The sequence below is a fragment of the Aptenodytes patagonicus genome, chromosome 2 (assembly GCF_965638725.1).
Source record: "Aptenodytes patagonicus chromosome 2, bAptPat1.pri.cur, whole genome shotgun sequence".
Lineage (NCBI taxonomy): Eukaryota > Metazoa > Chordata > Aves > Sphenisciformes > Spheniscidae > Aptenodytes > Aptenodytes patagonicus.
In genome coordinates this window covers 165,752,927-165,778,749 of record NC_134950.1, presented here as the reverse complement: position 1 = coordinate 165,778,749, position 25,823 = coordinate 165,752,927, and the positions used below count along the sequence as shown (strand labels likewise).

General features: G+C 43.2%; 1 protein-coding gene across 4 annotated transcripts in view; it reads left to right on the top strand.

The window, feature by feature from the left end:
• Positions 1-25,823, top strand: part of SCN5A (sodium voltage-gated channel alpha subunit 5) — a 176,231-nt gene that overhangs the window by 86,208 nt on the left and 64,200 nt on the right. For 3 of the 4 annotated variants that reach the window (XM_076331980.1, XM_076331978.1, XM_076331981.1), the window contains one exon: positions 19,628-20,098. In XM_076331980.1, coding sequence (XP_076188095.1) covers positions 19,628-20,098 — 471 coding nt within the window. Of the gene's footprint in view, positions 1-19,627; positions 20,099-24,061; positions 24,071-25,823 lie in introns of all 4 variants that reach the window. The other variant, XM_076331979.1, reaches the window with a different exon arrangement.

Here is a 25,823-nt window from a genome sequence, read left to right as displayed (position 1 = left end):
TCCCCATCTACATATCACTCTGTCTGACTGAGCCAGTACAATGTACCAAAGTACCAATACGTTGCACCCATTAAAAAAATAAATGAGATTCTAATACATATCAGGAAAGGTAATTACAAGGAGAAAGGAGACTATCAATGCTGTTGCACAGCGATCTGCAATACTGGATATGCAATACACCCCGTTAATGACTGATGCTCAAGAAAGATTAAGTACTACTGGGAAAAGCACAGCACGGGAATATGAAGTTGATGAGGGGAATGCAGAGGTAGGCATGGGAGGAGACCAGTTTAAGTGACAGGATACTGCTCATCCCAAAACAAAGGAGTATAAATCACTGCAGGCAGATTCAGGCTGGGATCGGAAAGGAGGCTCCTGACTGTCAGCGCAGTGAGGTTGTTTAGGAGGACTTACCAGCAAGACTGACTAGCCCCAAACCAGCAGCATGTGAGATGGAGGTTGATTAGTTTGTGAAGAAAACAACCCATGTTAGCAGGGGCCTTGTCTTGGTGACCCAAGAGGACCTTCCAGTACCTTCCTATGGTAATTTGAGTGCCTGGCAGCAGAGCTGATCAGCATGGTTTGGATGAGATTTGAAATGGCCTGCTTTGGTTAAACCCAATGGAAACTTTTCTCTGAAAAAGTCAGATATGCCTGGAGCCCGTCCCTTTATTCTGCTTCCACACCTCAGGAAACCTTAATGGCTATTTTTTCTGTTTTAACACAGCCCATGACTGTGACACACAGAAATCTGGAAATGTCACATTATTGGAAGAAAGAGGTTTGTCACTCCCTACAAGTCAGTGTAGGACAATTCCTTGAAGAGGTGTTCTGGGAAAGTGCTGCTAAACCTCCATCAGGTTAAAATCTGTGGATTCTCAAGCTGGTCAGACACCAAAAAAACCTCATTAGGCCTCATTCAGCACCTTTTTTATCTTTAACAGCCACAATCTGTTGATAAAATGGCATATTACCAGAGCTGTTCTGACAGAGTCGTGTCTCTGCAGCAGGGCAAGAGAGAAAAAAAACAAGTTACAGGGAATGTGAGCAATACATAGCTTCTTAGTAATTCCACTTCAACATGTCCTTCCACAAAAGCCTCCCTTCCTACTGCTAAAAGGTTGTCCTGAGCACCACCAATGCAACCTGGATGGGAATAAATGTCCGAGAAGGAGGAGAAGGGCGCGAGGGATGAAGGGCCATTTAGCACAGATCTTGGCCTGATGAATGTGCAAGAGAGAGATTTGGGATGGGGAGGATTGTTTGGGTGGGAAAGAAGTGACTACAGGCATATGGAGTCACCATCCCTGGAGGTATTTAAAAGATGTGTAGATGTGGCGCTTAGGGACATGGTTTAGTGGCGGACTTGGCAGTGCTAGGTCAACGGTTGGACTCAATGATCTTAAAGGTCCTTTCCAACCTAAATGTTTCTATGATTCTATATGTGAAGCTTAGTCTACGAGAAGAAATTCATAGCAGTTTCCTACCCTGAATCACCTTCCTAAGTAGCAGACCCTAAGTACCATAAGGAGTCATTGGGTCCCATGTGGCTATCTAATACTTAGTAGTTATGGCTGTAATCCTACAGTTGGGCAAAGTCACTTTCCATGTGTGCCTGCCTATTTTTTTTTTTTTTGTCTATTCAGATAAATTGTTTTCTTTCCTGCCTATTTTTTTAACATTAGGAACAAAGTAAAGGCATGTGATAAATGTTTAATTCTGATTAGCTTTGGTTTTTTTTTTTTTTCTTTGTTTGCTGTCATGGTTTAACCTGTCAGCAACTAAGCACCACGCAGCTGCTCGCTCACTCCCCCCACCCCCGGTGGGATGGGGGAGAGAATTGGAAGAGCACAAGTGAGAAAAACTCCTGGGTTGAGATAAAAACAGTTTAATAATTGAAATAAAATTATAATAATAATATGATGATAATAATAATAATATGATAATAATAATAATACACAAAGCAAGTGATGCACAGTGCAATTGCTCACCATCCGCTGACCGATGCCCAGCCAGTCCCCGAGCAGCGGCCCCCCCGGCCAGCTTTCCCCAGTTGATGTACTGAGCATGACGTCCCATGGTATGGAATGTCCCTCTGGCCAGTTGGGGTCAGCTGTCCTGGCTGTGCCCCCTCCCAGCTCCTTGTGCACCTCCAGCCTGCTCAGTCGGTAGAGCATGGGAAACTAAAAAGTCCTTGGCTAGTGTAAGCACTGCTTAGCAACAACTAAAACATCGGTGCGTTATCAACATTGTTCTCATCCTAAACCCAAAACACAGCACTGTACCAGCTACTAGGAAGGAAATTAACTCTATCCCTGCCGAAACCAGGACAGTTTGCTAATGTTGCCTTTAGTTTGGTGTTTGCAGTCAAGCAAACAACAAAAACCTAGAAAAGGAGGTAGCTGTGGTGTATAGTGTATAATTGTGTAAGACAGGGCTACTATTTGGATTGTATGGTCTTCAGCATGGGGGATTTGTTTCTGTCTAAAACCATTTCCTAGAGTTAATTGCTGAGTGTTGCCACGTGAGCACCACGATCCCTAATCGAGGAACATAAGAGGGAGTGTGTATGGCCGCTGTGTAGGCAGACTGATAGCCCATCCTGGGGGTACCCATCAGCTGGCCAACTGTATGGATGTAACAAGAGTTTCACAGGCAAGGGACTATCCCAGCTGGAAGTTTGTGGTCAGCACAGGATATAAAGAAGTTTAATAATATGGAGCAAGATGATCTTTTCCATTTGTCCTCAGTGCCATAAAATGTTCCTGGGCACATTTAATTTATTAGTGTAGAAGCAGCCATAAAGTCCTGTCTCACCCAATGCTGATACATCTCCATCACTGCAAATTTCTCAGCAGATCACAGCCAGGCTTGAAAGAGGTTTATGGTAATGTGTCAGATTTTCTCTTTGTTTAAATGAAATGGATATAGAGAACTATCACTGTCCCTTGTGGTAAAATCACAAGTAATAGCAAAATAGCTAGGCATCTAACAGGCCTAGGTAAAAGTGGATTACAATTTTACATTTCAAGAGCTCAGACAGCAAAAGCACATTTTGATGGTCAAAGAAGGTCTTCAGATGAGACTTGTATTTCTGCCTGACATGAAGGGACTGTCACTGAGGGAAGCTACATCAAGACTCTGGTGTTTTTAAAAGAAATGAAGCATTACACCAAGGGTTTTCAAGACCATGAAACTTTTTACAGGGTGATTACGGGTTGCTTTACCCCAAAGGAATGAGGCCTCATTCATTAAGATTTCTTGTGCCAATAAACGAATGAAAATGGAACATTAATGGTATATGATAGCACATTTCCAGCTACCTCCTTATTTTCTTTTCAAATTATATACAAATGTAGAACTACCGAAGCCCCATTTTCATGGTTTTTACTGTCTATCCCTAGAGAAATGTACAACTCAAGAGTTGCAGCCAGACTTGCTGCCCTGAATCAAGTTAATTATTTTTGCATTTAATGACAAACATGTTCTTATTCATGGTGACCACTGAAGACATCCACTCTGTGAATAAAGGTTAATCTCCTTGGAGGGAAATGTAGTATTTATATTGCATCTGATGATTAATATAAATGAACTGGAATTTTAAAACATTGTGTGCCTTCTAATTGCAAATTCTAGGTCAGATATGCTTGCTGGAAGTTAAAGCAAGTTTGAGGAGCAGGTATTACAAACCCGAGTTACAACATTTTAGGTTTTATTTTTTTTAATTTTCAAATGACGGTAGAGGTCTGCGTCCTAAGCTTTTGTACTTCTACCACCAAGCAGGTACTTTCCTTGGGGCCCACCAGCTCCACTTCTTGCCAAATGGAAGGAAGAGGGGATAGGATGCCACTATATAAAGCTGGGGAAGAACAGTGTTTTTCAAGGAAACCTGCATCTGCAGGACGTTCAAAGAGAAGTTCAGGTTGTCCCAAGTCTTGCATGAGCACTGCCTTCCCTCCGCTCTCTCTGCACCCCCATGTTCGTGTCCTGGATGCCATTGTTCACCTTATCTGCTCTTTCAGCAGCTCCTAACATTCTGGAAATGTGCATTTGTGTTTTGGTTACATCAGCTGAGAAGGCCACTAGACAAACAGGCAAGAATAGGCATGTCAGTAACAGTCATCGTCAGGACACATAAAATCTGCAAAGCGGCGAGCGGAGTGCATGTGGGGCACCGTGGAGTAGGAGGACTCATCAGAAAGCTACAGGAGCCATAATGAGAGCTGGGGGAATACTGGAGATGGGGGCTGGAGTTAGAGGGTCCAGAAGAAGCCAGGGAGTCCAAGGGATCATTAGCGAGAAGTGGAAGTGTCATTTGAGTCTGTCTCATCAACTCAGACATTTATATAAGGGAGGTGAATTTTCTTTCCTGAGTCACGTGCAGCTTTGCAGAAGAGCAGCCCAGAATACATGAATAAGCACATTTGGGGACACAAGCAAAATAGAGTCAAAACAACTGTCAGCACGTTACCATTCTTTTTGCTTCCACTGATGTATGCTTACGGCTGGCAGCGGGTACATTTAGTGTGATACTGGAGAATTCAAACCTCAGAGGAAAGTAGCTAAACCCCAGCACATTACCCAGCTTCTCCCTTCATATTTTTCATGCCAGCTACCTGCATAGTCTATGTGTCCCAAGGCAATTTTTGCTATTTGTATTCTCCATTATCCATCCTTGCTTGAGCGGTGTCTGGGAAGCAGAGCGCTCCGATAGCTGATGCTTTTGAGCAAACTTCTGGCTATATCTACTTAAGTATTAAACATCCTCAAGAGTAATGAAAGGTCCACCAGAAACAGATAGCATCATGTGATGAATCAAAAAGATAAATCCTGACACCAACCATCAATCAGTCCAGTTGCTTCTGATGACTCCTAGCAGAGATGGAAAGCTTGCATCCTCATATGAGTTACTTTAATGACAAACCTTTTGCCTAAGACTCCAGGCTTTACAAATTGTGTGATTTATCAGTGCCCACACAAATATCATTTATTTTTTTGAGTAGATGTAATCCCACCCGCATGTGTAACACCAGATGCTGGTGCTAAAAAGTCTGGGGAAATTAACCTCAGGATATTTATGACGGACCATCAAAGACTGCTGGGTTTCAAAAATGCCATTGTATAGTAGCTTAAGTAGAGTCCATTCAAAGCTGGAAGGTATAGGGCTGCTTTGCCCAAGAGATGTGAGGGAAATGCACCTGAGAACAGATGGGAGGAGAAACTACTTTCAAAATGTACTCCTAAAAAGTAATCTGCTTCCTTCTGTCACTCCAGATTTATGAGTTTCTGTATCCTGCCACAGGCTCAGTTGTTTCTTCTGAAGAGTTGAATCTTGGCACTTGGTGACTAAATCTGAGCATGCATCTTGTATTAGGGGACAAGTGTGTTCAGTTCCTGTTTCCAAGGTATTATATGGTGTCCATGTTGAACATATACCAAAATCTGCCAATTTTTTCCCTGCAACGTCCATCCACAGGAAGGTAGATCTTTTTAAATACAAATAGCCAAAATCCTAATAAAAGTTGGCATACAGAAGAGGAGGGAGCTTTTGCTTCTGATGCAGCTCAGAGGAGGCTGAAAACAAAAAATTGGACTAAGGCTCTTTTTTCATCTGTGAAACAAGGAATTCCCAAAAGCAATAACTCAAACCAGATTAATTGGTGGGCTCTGACAGATTTTGGCATTTGGTGCAGATTTTAATCAGTAGAATTATAAGTATTGCTTCTTGATCTATAATTGAGTCACTGGGATGTATCAGAGAGGAATAAAATCTGATAATAATGCTAGTGCTCTTCCATAGGTATGTATACAAGGGAATATGAAACTCTCTCTCATTAACTTTCATGGGTGTGAGACTTATTAGAAATATGGAGGAAGAAGAATGCTAATACATTAGTTAATCAACCTGCCCCTTGAAAACCATCCTTATGTTTTTTGTCCTAATTGTGTTTCCAAGTCAGAGATATTTCTCTAAAAAAATTGCTTAAGCATTGACTCCATTATATGAACTGCTGACAAGATGAAATTTTTTTAATAGGATCCACCGTATATATATGTACCTATATATATTTTATTTGTGAAGATGATACTAGTGGTTTATTTGTTGAGATTTGGTTGTAGTCTGGGGACTGAAGAGGAGCTGAGTTTTTAAAATAAAAACTGCAGCCCTGTTAATATAGTAGGCATCAGTAGGGTAAAATACTGCCCATTTTTTGTACTACGTCTGTCCTTAGTTAATAGTGTAAGTAGGGTTTTGTCAGTGGTTAAGTTCTTGCTAATAGCTAGGTAGTTATTAAAATTCTAGAAGACACTGAGTCAAATTTAATTGGACAAGAGTGTGCAAAGGTAGATACAACTAAATGTGTCTCTTTTTATTAATGTCACTGTGAGAGTTGTCTGTGTGTCATTGAAAGGGTAATGACAATAGAATTCTTCCTAGCATGTGTTGAGGGAAGGGCAAGGTTTTAATATTAAAATAGACCAGGTGGTACAAATTTAATACATTATTCATTACTCTTAAACATTTTATACTTTTGTTTTAAAAGAAAAAAATCAGTTAAAATTATTTTTTTTTCCCCACCAAAACTAAGCAGTGAGCAGTTCATTCTAACAGTTGCCTCTAGAAATAGCTTGTTAAAAGGGATATGTGAAACAATCAGCTAGTCATGACAGCCTTAACCTTCTTAGGAGGTGTATGACATTTGAAAGAGACTGGAATTTATCTTTTCCATGTACAGTCCATATTCATATCTGCATTTTTCGAACTAGCACGTACGTGGCAACATGGTCTGTGGCTTCCCAAAGAAATATGCTGAAGAATACAACTGGAAACTAAATGTAGTACACAGGATTAGATGCCAGTTTCCTGCCTTTTTGGGTCTTATTGAACAGTAAGAAGTTCCTGCGGTCAAAGAGGTCCTGCCTTTGGTCTCCTGCTACCATCCCACATTTCCTCCTGCACCCAAAAGTCAGCTTGGCTGGCTCTTACTCTGTTAAACTCCTCTAAATCAAATAAAACCACTGGCCCACATTTGCTGAGGAGAATCTCCAACAGATACGGATCTACTCTATCGATTTTGTATTACTGCAAACGGTGCAAAGGAAAGGAGAATCAGACCTGTTGTTTTTTCATCCCTCTTAACATTTTTATTTCTCTGCTGCTATTTAAGTCTCTCTTGTTCTATTTCCCTGACTCTAGATTTCATGTGTTATCTTTTCTTCTTCCTGTTTTGTTTGGGTCATCCCCAGCCAGATTCTTGTTTAAATTAGTTCTCATTGAATATGACCCAAACCTGCCCTTCCTTTATTTTTCTTCTACCTAAAATGCATTTTCTTTCTTTTTGTTCAGCTCTGGCCTTGATTATAGTAATCCCCTCTTTGACATTGCCACATATGTCTGCTGTAGTCTTCCTGGTCTCATGCTTTGAGCTAATCTCCTCCTCTTTCAACATTGCTTTGGCTTTCTGCCTTTCATGACATCTTCTGCAAGCTCCATCTCATCGTGTACCTTGACTTCACCCTTCCCAACGCACAAGCAAATTCCAAGTCTGTGTCCTGAAGCCATTTGAAATTCTTGTAATTGTTTCAATGCAAAAGTGGTTTTACTTTTTTACCAAGCCAATTTTTGTACAGAAGCTCTGCCTTCTGTGGGTCATAGTCATATTTTCTCAGAAAAGAGTACTTGCTAACTGATCTTAGGGTTTGGATTGAAGTATACTTGATATTTTCCATGCTGAATTTTTGTGGAGATGAAAAGAGGCACTTACATTGTCTTTGGGGGTGGACGTTTTTCAAGCAGCTCTACTCTTAGTTCGTCCCCCTTTCCCTCTGTTTGCTGCCTCCTCCCCACCACCAGTTCCCTTCTCTTTCTGGCCCCCCTCATGTATACTCGTTTGTTGCAACCACACAACTAAGAGCACTCTCATGCTCCTTGTGCTACAAACTCCTTTGTATGGGTGTTTCTTCCTGAAGGACTTCTATGTTCCTTCTCCTCTCCTGTAATTCTCTTGTCTCCCACATTTAGATATCATGCCATCCTTTTTCTGAGAGATTCAGCAAGTGCAAAATGCCTCCTGATGTCTCTCTGCTTGAAAACACAGGCAGGTGGCTGCATCTATAAACTGGCCAGGGCATGAACTCAAATATTATGAGTGTCCCTCCTCTGTCTCGGTAGGACGTTCCCTGGCCACCCCATCCCAGCTGGTGCCTGGGCATAAATGGGACAGCCCTGGCTGGGGACAGCAGCCACACAGCAATCCTGCCTGGGGGAAGAGTGGGGAAGGGAGGTCAGCTGCTTACCCTTAGAGATGGAGAACAATCTTTGGCTTGTCTTTGTTTACTACTGTGATGCAATTTTTAGATCATAAAATGGACTAGCTGCCTAGCTCTCAGTTCCTTTCTTCTCTCTAGCAGACTGGCAGTGAGCATAAACTCATAAAAATGCTCTTATGGACAACTTACACCACCAACTTTCTCCTTTGCTTTGCCAATTTTATGTCCATCTTGCACTAAAGAAGATTTTGAACAACCCCAATTGCTGGAATTTCAGCCAGGCACACAGAATACAATTAATAAATAAAATAATTTTCAAATTTCCACATCAGCAAAATACTTTTGTATTTCCTCATATAAGAATGTAGTCAAAGATGAGGTCATCATGCCTGGAAAGAAGCATTTGCTTTGAACATGCGGTTGAGCACAGACATGATTCGAAGGATGCTGGTAGCCAGTCCTCCACGAAGTGCTTTTCTTATGTTTTTAGTAATGCTTCTCTGCAAAACACAGCTCAGAGCCAGCTTTGTCCTATAGACATACACTGTGGGAAGAAAGGACATCCACTGCCTTCCGTTCCTTGCAAAAGAACAAGGATATCTCCCTGGGGCTTTAGGAAGCACTGAGAAACCTGCAGAAGTAGCCACAGCTAAGCCAGGGACCAAAGGGGACGGGCTGCTGACTGGGGGCTTCATGGGAGCCCAGAGCAGATGATGGCAGAGGAAATGGGTCACTTTTTAGGACAGCAGTGAGGCATGTGTGTCACCACCTTCTGCCTTGCAAATATAGGGTGGCTCTCGTTCTGGAAATATAACTGGCAACACTGCTGGCAAACCCTCCTGCCCTGTTTCTTTAATGAAAGATAAGGTTTTGTCATGCTTTTGAGTCATCAGTCTTCTCCAGCAGAGATATGTGAAAGCTGCAAGCCCAGCCGTGTGCTGTGAAGGCAGGAGATTTCGTACTGTGCAAAATTACTAGTAGAAATCTATTTCGTAGCTTTCCTGACAGAGGCCCGCCTGGCTGGCAGACAGCTCTGTCACTCTGTTCTGCCATCCCAGGAATCTGCACCTGCAAAATGCAGAAAATCAGAACTTCCTTACAATCCCCCAAATTCACTAAATAGGCATCCTTTTCACATTTCACTTGATAGGAAAGTGTGATTGCATGATGGAGCCCAAGTTATAGTATCAAACCTGGGAAATGGCTTAGAAAATAACTTTTAAAGGAAATAGTGTTCACCTCCTTATTAAAAAAAAAAAAAAAAAAAAAAAAAAGAAGAAAGAAAAGCTAGTATTAATTACTTCTTGACTCTCTGATTCAATTTTCTAGTCTCTGGACCTACCCTCATATTGATTTTGCTTTGGTGTAATATATTCGATGCAGGGAAGTCATTCCTTACTGTGGCCATTTTCACTGGTTTTCTTTCTCTGCTATTCTGTTTCCAGGAGTTTTTTTATCCTTTTGGTTCTCTGTGGCTTACCTTTCCCCAGATGTTTTCTGCCATGTGTGAATGGGAATTACCTCTTTCTCTTGATCTCCAGTCCTGACTGCCCAAGGGACACGATGGCCTGTAGATGACTGAGTGCAAATCTTAGCACAGTCTTTGGTCATGGCTGGGTGTCCCCCTCTCCGGGGAGGTGTAGGACCCGAATCTTAAAGGGATGACTCCAGGGATCCCACTCTGCCTTGACCGGGCAGTGTCCTCCACGTGAGCCCAGCCATGCAGGGTTAGGGCTGCTGTGGTCTCTGGGTAAAAACCACAGAGCTTAAACTTCCAAAATTATTTTTGTTTTCTTGTGTCTAGTCATTGTATAATAATTGATAGAGCAGCTGATGAGGTGGTGTTTGCATACGAGTACTGAAAATATTCCAGGGATAATATGGGTGTTTCTCACGTATCATCACTCCTTACTGGGAGCAGCAATAGCAAAGACTCTCAAGTGTGTACAGTCAGTCCAAGTCTGTGCAGTCTGTTTTGCTCTCTAATTGTCTTGACATCCACCATGACAGCTAAACCCTTTTGTTGACTGAGCGCAAAGGTAATTGGTTTGTAACCAATAAACTTTCCATAGTTTTCCTAATGTTTTTGGGGTATGTTGAGCCTTTAACATCGTGAATACAGCTGTCTTGCTGGCAGAGGTTTGCAACTGGGCTTGTCCAGTAGCACTGTTTGTCCATCTAGACAGTGGTTTGAGAAGTCCACAGCAGCTCTGATGGACCTCTTGCTATGCTGGTGAATTAGTGTTGGTTTTATATCTGATGAAAAACCTGTGGGGACGTTTGCTTTTATGCTGTGGCTTTAGTAGTGGAAAGAATATATCTGCCTCCACTCACCATCCCACCCTCCTCTCTCAAATTGGACTTGGAGAATAAGATTTTCAGATCAGGAAGCACTTGGTTTCCAGAGACTCATCTTCTGATACTTCTAAGGGATTTACTTTCAAAAAACACTGAAAGTCATCAGCTAAAATAAAAAAAATCTAAATTCAATTCAGTAGTTTTTGACCAGCACTCGGAGTGGTACGGTTTGTGTGCACGTTTATACCCACGCAGGTGGAATACAAATGAAAAAGACTTGGCAATATGAGGGATCCACCAGGTTGTGGTAAGAAGTGTCATGGGTTGCCTCAGATCTGTGTTTCAGGGTGACAAGGACATAGGTCCCCTCATTCTGCCTGCTTTCGGGGTGCTGCAGAGCCTGCCTGGGGGAGAGGAGAGGCAGAGGCTAGTGGCTGGTCCTTGTGAGATTGGAGCTGGGGAAGTGCCAGCCTCCCCTCCCAGTTCAGCCTCCCATTCTGAAGAGCTGTTTTCGTCGTGTGGTCCAGCGTGTCAGACTGGCAGCAAGAGCAATGTTGACGTGGTGCCCTTTGTCTGCCTCCTCCTCTCGATAGGATGTACCCATGCCAGCTCTGACATACCCCAATGCTAGTGCAGCTTTATAGCTCCACTGAAAGCAGGGAGGGATGAATGGCAGCTTAAAATGACCTCAGAAAACTCCTGTGTGACACAAAGGTGCTGTGAAGTGTAATTAATGGGCTTAATCTACCCTTCCATTACTCAAGGAGATTTACTCCTATGTAAAGTGGCAAGAACAGCACCGAGGAATCTGTCCCATTAATTATACATACCCCTTTAAACTCTGAAGCGAGAAATAGGGTGACCGTTCCCCCCACCCATGCACACACCATCAAACATGGGTGAGCACAGCTGCCATCCAGCATCACTTCTCTGCCTTGTACTGCTTAAAGACAACCAGCTGCACAAGAGATCACTGAAACTGCGGGGAAATGTAATGTTAATACCTGAAGTGGAGAATGGTCAGCAAAACTCTTAGTCTTATGGTAAATACTACAAAAACACTAATGGAATGAGGGGGACATTCATCTCACCCGGTTTCTAGAGTCTACTGTGCAGATAGGTACAGCTGTATCAGCCACTCTACCTATTCTTCACAGTCAATGGAGAGAAAAGGCATTTTTACTCCTTCGTTTCATCTTACCTGGTGTAGCCATCAGCTTTAGGATGGGACACGTTGGGCCCAAGCTCCTCTGGCCATATGGATTGGATCTAGCCTGTCTACCAAGGCAATCCTAGATGCCTTCAACTCCCCTAAAGGGAGTGTGAGTGCCAGCCGTGCCCCAGGGCTACACTTTTCAAGCAGACTGTTTGCGAGCGCTGTTCTGTATAGGCAGTGGAAATGCACATGGTAGCTGTGAGGCTAGGGGAAAAATCAGGCCTAGTTCTCTTCTTTCTTTGGGAAAATGGAAATCGTTCACATGAAATCACTTTTATATTTGCATATCAGAGCATTATTCCCACCATATTGCTTAGAATCATAGGATAGTTTGGGTTGGAAGGGACCTCTAAAGGTCAGCTAGTCGAACCCCCGCTGCCGTGGGAGGGACATCTTCAACTAGATCAGGTTGCTCAGAGCCCCGTCCAACCTGACCTGGAATGTTTCCAGGGATGGGGCATCCACCACCTCTCTGGGAAACCTCTTCCACTGCTTCACCACCCTCAGCGTAAAACATTACTTCCTTAAATCTAGTCTAAATCTCCCCCCTTTAGTTTAAAGCCATTCCCCCTTGTCCTGTCGCAACAGGCCCTGCTAAAAAGTTTGCTGCCATCTTTTTTATAAGCCCCCTTGAAGTACTGATAGGCTGCAATAAGGTCTCCCTGGAGCCTTCTCTTCTCCAGGCTGAACAACCCCAACTCTCTCAGCCTTTCTTCAGAGGAGAGGTGTTCCATCCCCCTGATCATTTTCATGACCCTCCTCTGGACCCGCTCCAACAGGTCCGTGTCTTTCTTATGCTGAGGGCTCCAGAGCTGGACGCAGGACTCCAGGTGGGGTCTCAGCAGAGCAGAGTAGAGGGGCAGAATCCCCTCCCTCGACCTGCTGGCCACGCTGCTTTGGATGCAGCCCAGGATACGATTGGCCTTCTGGGCTGCGAGCGCACATTGCTGGCTCCTGTCCAGCTTTTCATCCACCAGTACCCCCAAGTCCTTCTGGGCAGGGCTGCTCTCCATCCCTTCATCCCCCAGCCCGTATTGATACCGGGGCTTGCCCCGACCCAGGTGCAGGACCTTGCACTTGGCCTTGTTAAACCTCATGAGGTTCACAGGGGCCCACTTCTTGAGCTTGTCCAGGTCCCTCTGGATGGCATCCCGTCCCTCTGGTGTGTCGACCACACCACTCAGCTTGGTGTCATCTGCAAACTTGCTGAGGGTGCACTCGATCCCACTCTCTATGTCATTGATGAAGACATTAAACAGTACTGGTCCCAATACAGACCCCTGCGGGACGCCACTCGTCACCAATCTCCATCTGGACATTGAGCCATTGACCACTACCCTCTGGATACTTCCATTTTTCTTTCCTGTGGAGAACATCTGCTCTCATTACCATCATAAAGTAGTTTAGGGATCTTACATGGGAAATAAGTTGAATTTGGTGCATTGTTTTTATAAATTTTCTTTTTATATTATTATATTTATTTATATTATTATTTATATTTAAATAGATAAACTAGTTATTTCACCAAACAGATTAACATGGAGTTGACAGGAAAAAATTCCTGTTACAACAAACAGGTACTATATTGTCCCACAAACCTCTCATCTACAACTGCTAGCCTGCCTTGTAGAATCAAACACAGTCCACTTGGGAAATTGTATGGCTGCAAGGCAGGAAATCCATATCCCCATTTCCATGTGTTTTCCTAGCTGATCTTGGGCAAGAAACATGAAAGAGATCAATCCTTCTACAGCCTGTATTCTCTCCCACCTCCCCCTAGCCACAAGGATCTCATGCCATACTTGTGGCATCATGATCATTTCGACAGCAAGAAACTAAGATATGACGAGAATGGGATTATGAGATTGACTACAGGATAATGAGAAACTGGACTGGGAGGATATAAGCCTCTTATCCAAGCACAAATAGCTGAAGTAATAGAAAAGGGAATATAGAAAATAGCTGATCATGTAAATTGCTTTTTGCAGGAGTACTCTCTCTTGGTAAACTTTGCCCTGGGATCAAAATGTACAAAGGACTGGAAAATACACTTCCAAGGAAACAAATAATCCTCCAGTAGCAGAGAGATGGACTAGATGACCTATTACTGCAGGTCTCTGGCTTAAACTTAGATCTCACACTTTCTTGGTGCTGTGAAAGCTCCTTTATGAGCAGTTTTTCTTTGCCGCTTCATGGATTTTGCTACAGTAAACAAAATAAAATAATTGGTAAATATTGTATTAGGCTTGCTAGAAGTCATCAAGGTCTCCAAAGAGAAAACTGCATCTTTCCCACCTGTGGTAGACAAAGAACAGTGCAGATGTCCACTGCCATCAGAAAACACACAGGAAGGAAGAAAATCAGTTTCTTCCACTGGTCAGCGAGTGCCTGAAGAGCTTCTTGCTGATCTGTGTCTAACAGGCACTGCCGGAGAAGTGAGTTTGAATAGCTTGAGGTGTATGGGTCCTGTTTTATCCACAAAAAAAGTATTAGATGAGTAGTTGATGATCCTGGCAGGTACTTCACCATGCTGCTCTGCCTGGGCTTTTCTATACAGCTGAGTGACAACAGTGACAATGTGCTGCCACAGGGATACAATTTGTTTTAGTTGCTTTCTTTTTTGCATGACAGAATTCACTGATGGGGCATGTTTTCTGCTCTGGACCCCGTTGTTACAGAAAAACCTGCTTAGCTGGCTCCTAGGAGATTCCTCTTCCACAGGGAAGCACCCTCAGGTGACACAGGTCCCTCATAGGTGCTCTCAACTGTCCTCCCTATCCTCCATCTCCCACAGTGGAGATGACAGTACACATCTGCAGTCTGAATATCTTCAGTTGTTTGAAGGGTCCTGTGGGCTTACAAGCAAACAAGTGCTCATGAGAGCAGCTCCTGAACTTCTCTGCTTTGTGAACCTCCCGCCTGAAAAAGTGATCCCATCTCTGACTCCAGCCTACTAGGATTTGTCCTGTGTGGTCCGGGCAGATGAGAACATCTGACCTTAGTTGCTGCTCAGCATGAAGTTCATTAAACCTCATGCACAGGAAAGGACCAGGGGTTTGAATCAAACTCACTTGTTTTGCTGGCAGTGTGCAGTCAAGACAGATCCCTCTACAGGAAAAGCCACATGGGTGAACTCGTATTAGATCCTCTGCAATCAAACAAGACCAGTAGCTGAGGACCTCACTTTGGAGATGGCTTAACCCTGCCATTGAACTTGTGCAGGTGCAACATCATTCTTGCTCCTAGCTAAATGAAATACAGAATTATTTTCAATCTGCTAAGAAATAGCCTTAGCCTTTCCAGTGGGTTTTCAGCCTATATTCAGGGTAGTGTGTGACCCCAGTGAGAGTGCAGGGCAGCACATGCATTGCTGAATCGATTCACAGGAGTGCAGGAGGATTGCAGGGGCTGGCAGTATTTGTGGCTCCCAGCCTCCACCAGCAGCCTTTGCCTAGGGCTCTTTGGGAAGGAGGGGTCCTTCCAGCAGCCTGCTTTCTCCCCATGGCTGGGGAGCTAGGAATTAGCTTCATGGCTTCTTGCCTCTATGCTCTTCACTTGCTGTGACCGCAGAATTGGTGCAGCACTTTGTGCAATGCCAGCCTTGCTACCTGTGTGCTGCAGCTCTGCTCAGGATGGGGCTGAAGCATCCTGTGCTCTCCTCGCACCTGGTGAAGGTTGCCTGGTTATAAAGGTTGGACACCACTGGCCTGGAGCATGGAGTACCAGGTTGACACCAAGAAGGACGTTCTGGACACCTGGCTGTGTTTGACAAGTCATGGATGACACTCTTAGTCATATGATTTAATTTTAGGTAGTCCTGCGAGGAGCAGGGAGTTGGACTTGATGATCCTTATGGGTCCCTTCCAACTTGAGATATTCTGTGATGCTATGATTCTGTGCTAGTTATTTGGTCTGCATTGGTAAGTGCCCTAACTTTAATCTAGCTGTGAGATATTAAACCCAAGCTAGCCTAGGCTTCAATAGACACCGCCAGAGATGGTTCAGCTCTTCAGCATCTCCTGGGATGCCAGACTGTCTCCATCATCTACAGACATCCTAAGAAAACTCCTCCAGCTTAAGCAACTCAGGGAGGCACCTGACATTGGGCTGGATGAATCTGATCCTTTGTGCCTTATAATGGCATAACCAGAGTCACTAGCTTTGGAAAGGCATTAAAAGTGAGAAGGCCTATGAAAGCACGATGTATTGTCATTAGGGTAAACGCTTAACATCATCATGCTAAAGGAGCTGGAGTTTCTTTGAGTGCATCTGTCATTTGATTCCTAACCTCAAAGACCAAAAAAGTGACCTGCTTTCAGAGACTGGCTGCTTGGTGTCACTGGAAAGCAGATTTCTTTTTAAGGGGTTCCATATGGACATGCAAATCTGCTATTCCTTTTGAAAACTGAATTAGTCTTTAGTTTGCTTTTACTTAAACTGAAAGCATTGCGTTAGCAACCAGGAGGACTGGATATTATTAGTAACCTTTTACAGGAAATGTGGTGTGTCATGGGTTGAGCATATATTTTTCTGGAAAATGCAGTGTACAGTGAAATGGGGGAAATAAGTAAACATAAAGTGCTTATACAGCAGTTCACTCTATTTGAACACCCAGCAATACACCTCTGAGGTTACCTGCTCATAAAAGAAGGAGGGAATGATATTTGAGATTTATTTTTGGCTAAAAGCATGAAGTGCAAATAGCTCTTTGTGCAAAATGTCAGCTGCATTTCTGGGAAACAAACAACATTGCCTTAATAATCCATGGTAAATAACAACAGTAAGAATGTTACCACCTATTATATACACCTGTAGGTGTATCTGGATAAACTTATGTAACTGTAGTTTGACGTATGAAATAAATACGGAAAAGTAAAACAAGGCATTTCAAACAAGTTATTCTGTGAACAGGAGAATTAATGAAGTATAGGATGAAATTCAGCTTCAGATAACAAAATTTGGGTGTCTACATGGAGGTATTCATGTATGGAGAAGACATCTGAGCTATCACTACAGTCTGCAGAGATCTAGGGCTTGACTCAGTTTTGTCTAATGCCACTGGGGATACTGTAAGGTATCCATCCTGGCCTCCAACTAGACACAGATCTCCCATAATAGTGTGTCGTGTCAGCCAGTTGCCTCAGGATGACTTGGCCATGCTAGGGTCAGTTGGCACTAGATGACTACATATTGGCAGCTGCATGCAGCCCTAACGTGGTCGCCTGTATTTGGTCAGGCTCCGTTGTCTTCATGATGAACCTCTTCTGATTGAAATGGGGCTTAGATGCCCCATTATACCCTCAAGCTTTGGTGTCTGAGTCTGGAGGCAGCTGCCATCCTTGAAGCGTGATTCAGTTCCCTAAACACTGCCAGTCTGGTGCCTGCTGCGACACCCCGTCATGTCCTGGTTAGATGAAGCCTGCAGCTTTAGGAGGACACAAATCTTCTGTAGGTCTGGTGCAGATGTCTCAGATAACCTCAAACAACAGTATACACCTCTGTTAAGGTAACGGAATTGAACCTATAAAGTCCAGGAGATTTTTATTCTGGATTTCTTTATCCCCTCCCTTCCTCCAGCTCCTTCCTATGTCCCTAGGTTGCCGCTGGGGAGGAGACACAGGCTGTGGCTTGTTCCAAGCTTTGTCTGCACTGGTGGCCTGGGTAGTGTCTCTTCTTTACCCACATGCTTATTTTCAGGATGCTTGTAGCAATGTGGTTATCTCTGAGACCTCATCCCTCTATCAAATTTGGTTGAAAATGGCTAAAGTGATTCTGCCAGTGACTCCTTTGCTGATGGACTCCCACCCGCTTGGCAGTATATCCAGTATTCTGGTTTTCAACTACCTATCAGACAACATCACCTGCAATACCTCCGAGTGGGCTATGTAATGAAAGATTGATTCATACCAGACTGCCACAGTGATTAAGAGGAGACCCACACAAGCTGTCAGTGACACTTCAGTATGACGGACCAGCTAAGAAACAATTAGCTTTAATCTCACTTTACTTTAGAGCAGGGTAGTGCTCAGTGCACCAATAGTTTATTCAGCAGTTCATAATGGACATGGGCACCTGCTGTGCTACCAACTGCTTTCATTTATAATCACGGTGATTGCAAAGAGCACTTTACAAAACAGTACTGACAGGACACTTCAAACGCAGTGGCACTAGAGTGATTAAGACCAGGCTAGTTTTCAAAATTCCAGCTCATATATTCTGAATATTTGAAATACGGGGGAACAGGGTGGGGGGATGATAGCAAAAGCTTGTGGTTCTTTGGTAAGGCCCAGTACTGTTTATTTTGGTCTAGCAGACTTTATCAATTTAAAATACTATCAGAAAGACAGAAGCCAGGAGACTTACAAGTATTTCTGGTGGCATTAAGAGATCACAGAGAAAATATCTTCACAAAGTCCATTTTATTGCTAAAACAGCAGGAGTGCTGCAGCACTGATCTCTCCTTTGCAGTGCCACAGAGCTTGGCACCCACCCGCCTTGTACAGGCAGCAGATGAGTTGATACCAGGCAATTTGGTCCTAGTTTATTTTGGGTAAATATATTTTAGCTGATATCGGTTTGAGTCACCTTCGCCCCATTCCCATCATCCCAGGCATCTACCTCCGGTGTGAGCTTCTTGCCCTTGTCAATCCAGCACAAAAGCTGTAACTCATTCCTTCCTGGACCACAAGCAGGTGTAATGTCCCATACAGTGCAGCTGGTGACCAGCCTGCAAGATGTATTACTGGGAATACCCTTCTAGAAGAAACTGTTTTTGTTTATTGGATATAATTGTATATATTGGGGAAAAAAAAAACCAAACCAAAAAAAAAAACCCAAACAAACTAGGAGGTAAAAGGTGATTTAAGTCATCAAATATGTCACCCAAATGTGGAGTTGTGTCTAATCTTGCAGCGCACTACCAGCAAAAGTAGACAGTTCTGAAGTTGCAGGAACAAGAGGAAGCCAACTTGCAGTGTCCAGTTCAGTTTGGATCTTCCCATACATCTGTGAAAATCTTCAAATAGTTTTTTCCTGACTAGTAGCAGCATTTCCAGGCCCCAGCCTGCTTTGGGGGTGAGCCCTGCTCAGATTTAGCCACATTAAGCCTGAGTGTGATGGCTTGTTTTTGCCTGGAGGGCAAAGGTTTTGAAACTATACGACCTCTGAGGTCGTATTTATTTACAGTCTCAATAGATTTTCTTCATGGCCCAGAGGATATTTAAATCAAGACTATCTGTGAAAATGCATACAAATGTTTAGAAATGTTTCCAAATATACTATTTGGTTTAAGCGCCATGTGTATGTATATCATTATATACCATGAAATATAAATAACAATATTCACACTGAGTAAAACCCAAAAAGGTCCTGAAAATATTCTTCCAATGGTCTTTTTCTACATGTAAGCAGTACCTTTCTGAATGTCAGTAAGTGTTGCAAGTAGTGATTTCCTCCAAGATGGAATACTGGCAATTACAGGAAATTCATTATACCACCACTTATGAGAATATTTACACTATGTATCTTCCAATGAAAATTTTATCCCATATTCTGTTTCTGAGCTTTGCCTTTTCTTTCTTTTGTGTTTTGTGGTGTTGGAGGGGGGAAGGGAATGTCAGTGTGTTATCATCCATGCTAAACTTCTGCACCTGAAATTAAAGTGGAAATGTCTGCACTCCTTCTTTTCCTACTGAAATCACCTATAATTAGGGGTAGTTCCATGAATACTGGTGGTGTTACGATGACACAGATTAGATGAGACTCAGACCCTCCTGCTTCCAAGACCAAACATTTGTCCTCCACAATTAATCATTTATTTCCTTTTAACTTTATTGGTTTCAGGTGCTCAACCTGTTCCTTGCCTTGCTGCTAAGCTCTTTCAGTGCTGACAACCTCTCGGCACCAGACGAGGATGGGGAGATGAACAACTTGCAGCTTGCTTTCGCGCGGATCAACAGGGGTCTTCAGTACGTGAAATACACGACGTGGCATTTTTGCTGCAATGTCCTCCGGCACCCCAAGACAACAGCTGAAAAGAAGGCAATGATGAAGCTTGCTGCCCAGAATACAGGTGCCCTTAACAATTGTGTGAACAGCCATACAACCGCTGAGCTTGGCAAAGACATGGAGAATCACAGAGAGAACCACGCTGAGGATGGGATGAATAAAAATGGGGAGAAACACCTAGGAATTACAGACAATGATGATTTTATGACCAATCCTGACCTGTCCATTTGTGTTCCTATTGCTGTGGGAGAGTCAGATATCGAGGAAGAAGATGAGGAGCAGAGCACCTTTACCGAAATGGAGCAGGTAGGCAACTAAAATGTTTGCTTGTTGCAGCTCATTAAGAGGGCCTTCGTTCCCACCCTTGCTCTGGATCCATGGCTCGTGATGCAAATGTCCTATGGCCTAATCCTGCCTTTGATATGTTGTTAACTTCAGAAGAAGTTACAGGTGCATATCCAAGAGCAAAATTCAGTCTCCAACAAGAGGCATTCCCTTTCTTTGTATTCTTTGTGCTTGTCTAGATTAATTCTTCTAACCAGAGCAATTAAACCCTTTCTCACACAGGAGACTGCTTTTTTTTTTCCCTTTCAGCTGAATCATGGGAATGTTACAGAGCAAGTCTTAGGTCCTCTGACTACGACAGGGGATTTTCTCAGTGTGCAAAAATGGGCAATGGCTTGATTTGTGCAGGAAGAATCAAGGGCCAGGTAGTTCTCTTAAAAATACAATGAGGCAGGGGCTGATATGACAAGGCACCAGAGAAAGAAAGAAGATATGTAATCGTATGTATTCAGACAGAAAAAATAGTTATTTGCCTGTTCTTTGGTGTGACATGGCAGATTTTCGTATTCCCCAGAGCACTCAGTAGTAAAGGCTGAAAATTTCTGTGTGGTTCGAAAAATTCTGTGGTTGGTGTAAAATGGAGAAGAAAAATCTTCATGGGAACCCTTTTCTTTCTCTCCTTCTCCTCCTCTCCCCTTTCTAACAGCTTTATCTCTTGGCTCCACACATCATATCTAGTTAATGTTTTCCAGACCCTCCAGCCTTGATCCAGCATCCTCTGACGCCGGCTGAGACCCGCGGAGTTCAGCAGGCACTGGATCAAAGCTCCTGTTTGAGATCCAGCTGTCAGGAGTGATCCCCGATCTCTCAGTTGAGGGGAAGAAAGTTTTGAAGCAAAACTGTCCTTAGAGAAGGCCTGTCCTAAAAAAGCCCCAAGGAAGGAGACTCTGTCAGGAGGTGGGCACAAATTGGCTGCTAAACATTAATTTCTCCTGCTTCATTGAGGAAATCTTTACAGTGTTAGTGCATCCACTTACCAAGCAAGTCTTAGACATTGACCAACCCCTTGGGGAGCTGAAGGGCAAGGAGTCAGAAAACTTTATCATCAAGCCCCACTGTCCAAATAGACACCTAGGTAACAAAAAAAGAAGTCTGAAATTTTTGGTAAACACTTTTAGGGACTTTTTTGTATCTTTTTTAAGGAACACGTTTATTGAAATGACCTGTGGATCAGTGTGGGCAGCATGGATAATACCTATTTTTTTCTTTGAAGTCCTTTTCTATTTCCAGCATTGTATTAGTTAAAACTACAACCAGAGCACACCTGAAAAGTGAAGTATGAATATAGTAGATGGGTTTCTTCGTATTAGCCGATCTGCAACTACTGACTAGTATAAATGCATTTAATAGTGTATAAATGTGTTTAATTCTGGAGTTTTGGTTTGGTGGTTTGGTGGGGTTTTTTGGCCTTTAAAGATATTCACACCTTTCTGCTACATCTGACAGAGGGTCACAATCTTAAGAACTCTCAGATTTTTCCTTCACGGTGCAAAGCAAAAGTTTGTTGAAACTTTGCACGTAAAGTGTCCATGAGGTCTGGAAGCGTGTGTGTGTGTGTATGCGCACGTGTGTATCTCATACATCACTGTATTCCACCTTCCTCAAGACAAATAGCAACGTTCACAATTGCAAGCTAAACTGCAGCACAGAGCATGGAGGGTTTGGGATTTTTACATCCTACTGTACCTTAAAAGTATAGAAATGTGGATTTGTATTTAGCTGCACAATGCATCTATGTAGGTGCTGGTGTGTATATTAGTAGACAGAGCAGGTAGCCGTCCATTTTATGTTGTACAGCAAGTAAATGTGGAATTAGACCTTTAGTGAGATCTATTAGAGTCATGAGGGAGAGAACTGATGTAGAAAAATAGGCATTTTAGTGAAACAGAACATTATGAATAAAAGTTGACCTGAAAATATTAAGAAAACTTCTTCAAATTGTTTCAATAGTATTGAAACATTATCATATGTAATATAAACATTGAGGATTCAGAGAGAAACAAAATAGGAGGAAACACTATCTTTTAATGAAATTTTCAATAAACATTAGAGTAACATTGTCACATTACCACAACATATTTAGATTGCAGTGAAATAATATAGCGCACTGATAGCGTGTGTGTTAAATAGAAGGCATGGAGTTGAGAAATGTATTAATTAGCTGTGTCACTAGTGTTTTCCAGGCTTTGACAAACAGCTGCTGCAGGTCACTGCCGTTCCCCTGTGCATAGCCCTGATCAATGGTTTTCAACCTTTGTCCACAGGCCTGAGAGGTCTGCTGCTGAAAAGGTCCAAACGCGAAACGAATTCCTATATCCAGCAAACAATTTTATCAAGTTCCTAGGGGAAAATGTGTGCATGTGAGGGGGTTCCAACTCAAAGACTCAAAATACATTGGCATAATAAATAAACAAAAATAGGAAGAAGCTCAACAGCATAAATTATAATTGCGTAATGAGCTTTGCATTTGCTTTCCTGCAAAACCCTAATAAATTTGTGCAGCTGTAAATGTCTCCATAAGGAGCAGAGCCATGAGAAAGCAGATCCCAAACGATTCAAAGATCTGCCATTTTTAATGGTGCCCATTCCAAAGAAAGACGACCTCTGGACCCACAAAAAACTCTCTTGATCAACACGTAGGTTACTGCAGTACCCCTATTATCACACCTGGAGGTCAGTATGAAATCCCAGGTCCCTGGATATAGAGTTGTGAGCATTACAGATTGCTAACCTTTGTATCAAGGGCAGCCCTGTGGGACTCTGGGGAATAAACTTCCCCAGTCACTCCCAGAAGCTTTAATCCTGAGAGCCCAAACTCCATGGGGGTCCTTACCTCCTTCCCTCCGGGATGGCCACAATAACCGCAGCAGAGCTCGCAAAGGAAAAACAACGTGAACAAGAGCAAAATTTACATGATTGCACTGAAAGGGCACAATTACGGTGAAGTGTCTTTTTGTGTGGAGGGCATCATAGAGAAGTGAAACAAGAACTACCAAGGGTATGCTAAACATTCAAATCTATTCTAACTTTCCCCTAATTATAATCCATATTTTTACATATTTAAATATTTTAGCATGTACAAAGAGAATGTGTATGTATATTTACTTCTCAGGAGAAGACAATGTACCCTGCTTCACTTTAAAATTGTTGGCTGACCTGGAATTTAGGAGCCCTTTGGCAACATTGCCAGAACCTGCCTTCCTCCTCATACGTGTAGATTTTGGTGCAATAGCGTGAGAGAAGAGGCAAAAGGAGATGCATAAACAGGGAATATATGTATGCATGCCTCTCAAGCGCATGGCTAGGTAAATCTGCACAATCCTTACACACCCTTTACACTTTCTCTGTCAGTTGAAGATCCTGGACCATATTCTGTTTATCGTGTGCTCACATCAGTCCAGACCCATCCATCATGACAGAGAGGCTAAAGGGAGGCTGGTTTCAAGCAGAATCACAAAGTTGTTGATCCCGATGGGGTATTTTAGCGTGATGATCAGCTCAGCTTACAGCTCCCATACCAATGCTGGGCTCTTTGCAGAAAGTCACAAAACTACTCTAAAGTAAGCCACCAAGAAATGGGCCCCACAGTGTTACACACAGCAGTTTGAAATTTCAGATGATGAGAAACCCTTCTGTGACTGCACATTTTTCCTCTGAGTAATAGAAATGTCTAAGTTTAAATTTCAGCTGCCATTTCTATTATCAAAGCTTAGACTGGCAGCAGCCGTCTTCCTGAAAGCTACCAATTTGTGGCACTGTCATGGAGAGGGTTTTGAAGGAGCGAGACCACCTGATAGCTTCTAAATCTCCTTTGATTACTGATTTGCAAGTGAGATACTCTGCCAGCTTGGGGAGCCAGGAGACACATGCCTGTAGCCCACACATATGGTGAAAGGATCAGAAAGAAAAGCCGAACAATAAAAGTCAGCACAGGTGCAAAAAAGCTGGCAGAAGAGGAGTGAGGCTGAGAAAGGTCCACCTTGAACTTAATTAATTCATCTTTATTGTGTGATATGTGTTTTGATGCCAGTCACTGCAACATTTTTGCTAAGGGCTTTACCTAACCCCCTTCCTTGCTCTGCTCATAGTGCTGTCCTTGTCAGTCCACAAGATTTCTTCAGGATTTGATGAGAAGTTTAAACTTATAATGAGAACAAGAATAATCACAACAAAAATATCATCCATCCGGTCGTACTTCGAACATAGTGTCCAAATAACCTTCTATTACATTAAAACTATTTTCCATTTTTCCTCTGTCTTTGAGATGTATAATTTAAATATGGGTTGTCCTAGCAGGAAAACAGCTCCCAAAAGCTCAGCAGCAACCACAGCAACATGCTGGTTGCATCTTCTCAAGGTTCTTTTGGGTTCTCATTTTGGCTTCCTAAATGATTAAAATGTGGACATTATTTTCTTGAACCTCCATAGAGTGTCTTGTAATTGCTTATAAGGACCACCTTTTCATATGTGACATCAACTTTCAGTCTCCTGAAGGAGCAAGAACCAGATTATGGGGACAGTAAAGTGATGGGACAATTCAGTGTGCACAGTCCACTCCACCTGACACAGAGGATCCTACCAGAACTTACCTGTAATTTAACTACACCAAAAGTTTCACACATGAGACGGGTTCGTACCATTTGCATTAGACATATAAGTCCAAGGCTTAGATCTTCAAAATTCCTACTTTAGTATTTCTTAACCTTCAAGGTGCCCGCAGTTGTAGCCCAGAAAGGTGTGTGCCTTTTTCAGTGACATCACTTTGTGGTTCAGGGGAATCCTGCAATAGACTAAAAGGAGGTTCCAGATGAGTAATGCTGAGTGTCCTGAATCAGTCCCCAAAGTTCGGTGTCCTGCACTGATACCATTGAACTCTGTCTTGTTTCTATTACCCCAGGCCTCAAGAACGTCCAGGTCTTTCTGCATGGTATCTGAATCCTTTTCTGCATCGATGAGTTCCTACAGTCAGCAAAATTCATTAGTACAACCTCAGAAAATGGCTTTACCCTTTCCTTGTTTTTTGAGTCAGCCCCACAAGGCTGTTATCGCTTTCCCCCCCTTCTTAAATTTAATTACTTCATGTCCTGCCTTACTCAAACTACTGCCCTCGACTTGATCTGCCTATAGCATGCCACTGAGAAGAAAATCCACGCTGTGGTGGCTAGTGGCTCGTGGCCACATCTCACATTCGCCCCCTCTGCAGTGACAGAGCCAGGCACAGATGCTGTTTTCCGCAGAGATAACACCTTTGTATTTTCACATGCAGCGCAGTGCCGAGCCAGCAGCACTTGCCTGCTTGTCTTCAGAAAATGCCATTATTGATTTGTTCCAACGGAGTGGCTAATTGGGTCATATGGAAAATGCTGGCTGCCTGCTGCCGGGACGGAGTGCTTTGCAGCTTCTTACCCCTTCCTCGACACCAGGCACGCACGCCACGGGAGTGCTGCCTTTCCGTGCACAGCGGCCAGGTCCCAGCTCCCACCATGGCTGATTTGTGCCATCCTGAGACTGCAAAGCCAGTGGAGGCCTGGCCCATCCCCTTTGCCGAGGCTTACCCCTGGCTGTGGAAATCCTTAAATAGCAGAAAGTCGCTGCTGTGCCTGCTAGGGCTCACCTTCCCGCGACCTGGCAGGGAATATTGCCTGCAGGAAGGGAACAGTGTCTTTCATTACCTCTCAGAGTTTCC